Here is a 2,242-nt window from a genome sequence, read left to right as displayed (position 1 = left end):
GCTTCTCCCCTGTGTGTGTCCTCTGGTGACGGAGGAGGTGTGAGTTCCGGCTAAAGCCCCGCCCACACTCCCTACAGAGGTAGGGCTTCTCCCTTGTGTGTGTCCTTTGGTGTATAATAACATCTGATTTATCACTGAAACCTTGCCTACACTCTCCATACTTGACTTTTGCAATTCTTGAGATTCCTACCCCCACAAATAATTTGCCTGTGTTCCCTGGATTCACTTTCTGGCCTGTTCTGGACTCTTCTTCCATCATTCTTTCTCCCACTCTAGAGCTCCCCATTTGTCCTTTGGGTGGGCTAGAAAAGGCCCTTGAAATCTCCTTCTGCCGTGTACTTTTATTCAAGAGTTTGGACCTTTCTTTGATCCCTTGACCTTTCGTTTTGTCATTACAGCTGTGCGGATCAGAATATTGCTGCTCCTGATTCGGATCCCCTGAGCAGAGATTCTCTGGTTGGAGGAGTTTTCTTGCAGCTGGTCCTGGGAAGTTCTGAGTGGAGTGATTGCGTTCCACATGTTGACTGAGAAATTTCTGACTTGAAAAGGCCAGACAGCATGAGGGACATGGATGGATCTCTGGCTTTGGTTCTGAAAGAGGAAGTTTTTGGTCAGGGTAGATGTTTTGTTCAGGCCTTACCACATATGAAGGTATGAAGATCAAATGAAGAACCAAGCATTCTTCATATGTTAACAATGCAAGCTGTCTCCCACCAAGTGCTGGATGGACCTTTACAGTCCATTTTTCCATTCCACTTTTATTCACTACATCTTAAAAAAAATCCAGAGCCTTTTCCATATATCAGCCAGACTAGGTAACCTCAAACAGCATCAGGGGCAGTGTCATTCCTTACATAGATGGAACTGCAGCGACCTTTCCCCCACATTGCAGGTATCTTCCAAGTCCTATAAAGCCTTCCCTGATCACCCTCTGCCACATCCTCCCTCCTTGGTCCCTGGGAACTTTTGCTAACACGAGGTCTTCAGCTATTTTATTCTATTGAGAAATAACACTCTTGGTGACTTAGGTGAGATTGTCCTTAGTGACTTCCTAAGAGGGGAAAAGGATCTATTAGGAGCACTCAGCCTGGAGATCCACAAATGTGGTTAAAGAGAAGATGTGTGAGCAAATCTGAATTTGCGTCTCCTCATTCAAAAGGACATATTTAGTTGAGGACTGTTATGTGCCTGGTTCTCCATCAGGAAGTGGGATTCAGGTTGGCCAACACAGAGTTGTCCAGGTCCCACTGACTAAAGGACTCTGGGTCCTGCTGCCCCAACTAGGTGCATGGATTGCTTCTATTTCAGATTCCACAAATCATAAAATAAGGATATGCTCTTTCTCAGGCTACACATCAAGTATTCATGTTTGAGATATTTCATTCAGTCTGAGCCCATTTCAAATACAATAGGAAGTCTTTTTTCAAAATATATCCCTACTCAGGCTTACCTCCATGCTCCCCACCTTCATCCTGCCCACCATTCTCTCTCCCTGGAAACTGAAGCAGCTCTGAGCAGATGACCCACTGGAGCCTATTTTCCAAAAATGAACCAAAGCTGAACTCTTTCTGGCCTTAGGACCATTGCACTAGCTGTGCCCTGTGCCTGGAACCCTTGGCCCACAGGCACTTGTACTTCTCAAATGCTGTCTCCTAAGAAAAACTTTCCCTGACAATCCCCTGCAACACTCCACTCTCACTTCACACTGATCCCCAGATATTCTTTCTGGATTCATTTTCTTCAAAGCACTAATCACTGTCTGATATTACACATATGTCTGTAGGTAATCATATGGTTCCCTAATTCACATGTCATCTGTTCACGAGCAGTTTTTCCGATTGTCTTGATCAATCTGTATTTATACTTCCTGCAACATCGTCTGGCACTGAGTAGGAGTTCACATAACAGCTCATTGAGATAATGAATGAATGAATAACAACACATGCATATCATTAAGAAATATCAGAGGTTAAAGACTCTGAGGAGGGGGTGGAGCAAGATGGCCGAATAGGAACAGCTCCAGTCTCCAACTCCCAGCGCGAGCGACACAGAAGACCAGTGATTTCTGCATTTTCAACTGAGGTACTGGGGTCATCTCACTAGGGAGTGCCGGACAATCGGTGCTGGTCAGCTGCTGCAGCCCGACCAGTGAGAGGTGAAGCAGGGTGAGGCATTGCCTAACCTGGGAAGCGCAAGGGGGAAGGGAATCCCTTTTCCTAGCCAGGGGAACTGAGACACACAA

The 2,242-nt window shown here is 45.8% G+C and overlaps 1 protein-coding gene across 1 annotated transcript in view; it reads right to left on the bottom strand.

Annotated features, from left to right (window-relative positions):
* Positions 1 to 345: 345 nt before the first annotated feature.
* Positions 346 to 2,242, bottom strand: part of LOC108515913 (probable histone-lysine N-methyltransferase PRDM7) — a 21,920-nt gene continuing 20,023 nt past the window's right edge. Inside the window, 1 exon segment of the mRNA XM_017853089.1 lies at positions 346 to 591. Coding sequence (XP_017708578.1) covers positions 346 to 591 — 246 coding nt within the window.

Source organism: Rhinopithecus bieti, unplaced genomic scaffold (genome assembly GCF_001698545.2).
Source record: "Rhinopithecus bieti isolate Rb0 unplaced genomic scaffold, ASM169854v2 scaffold_35842, whole genome shotgun sequence".
NCBI lineage: Eukaryota > Metazoa > Chordata > Mammalia > Primates > Cercopithecidae > Rhinopithecus > Rhinopithecus bieti.
Note: the sequence above shows the minus strand (reverse complement) of the source record. Positions and strands in the feature narration are given on the sequence as shown.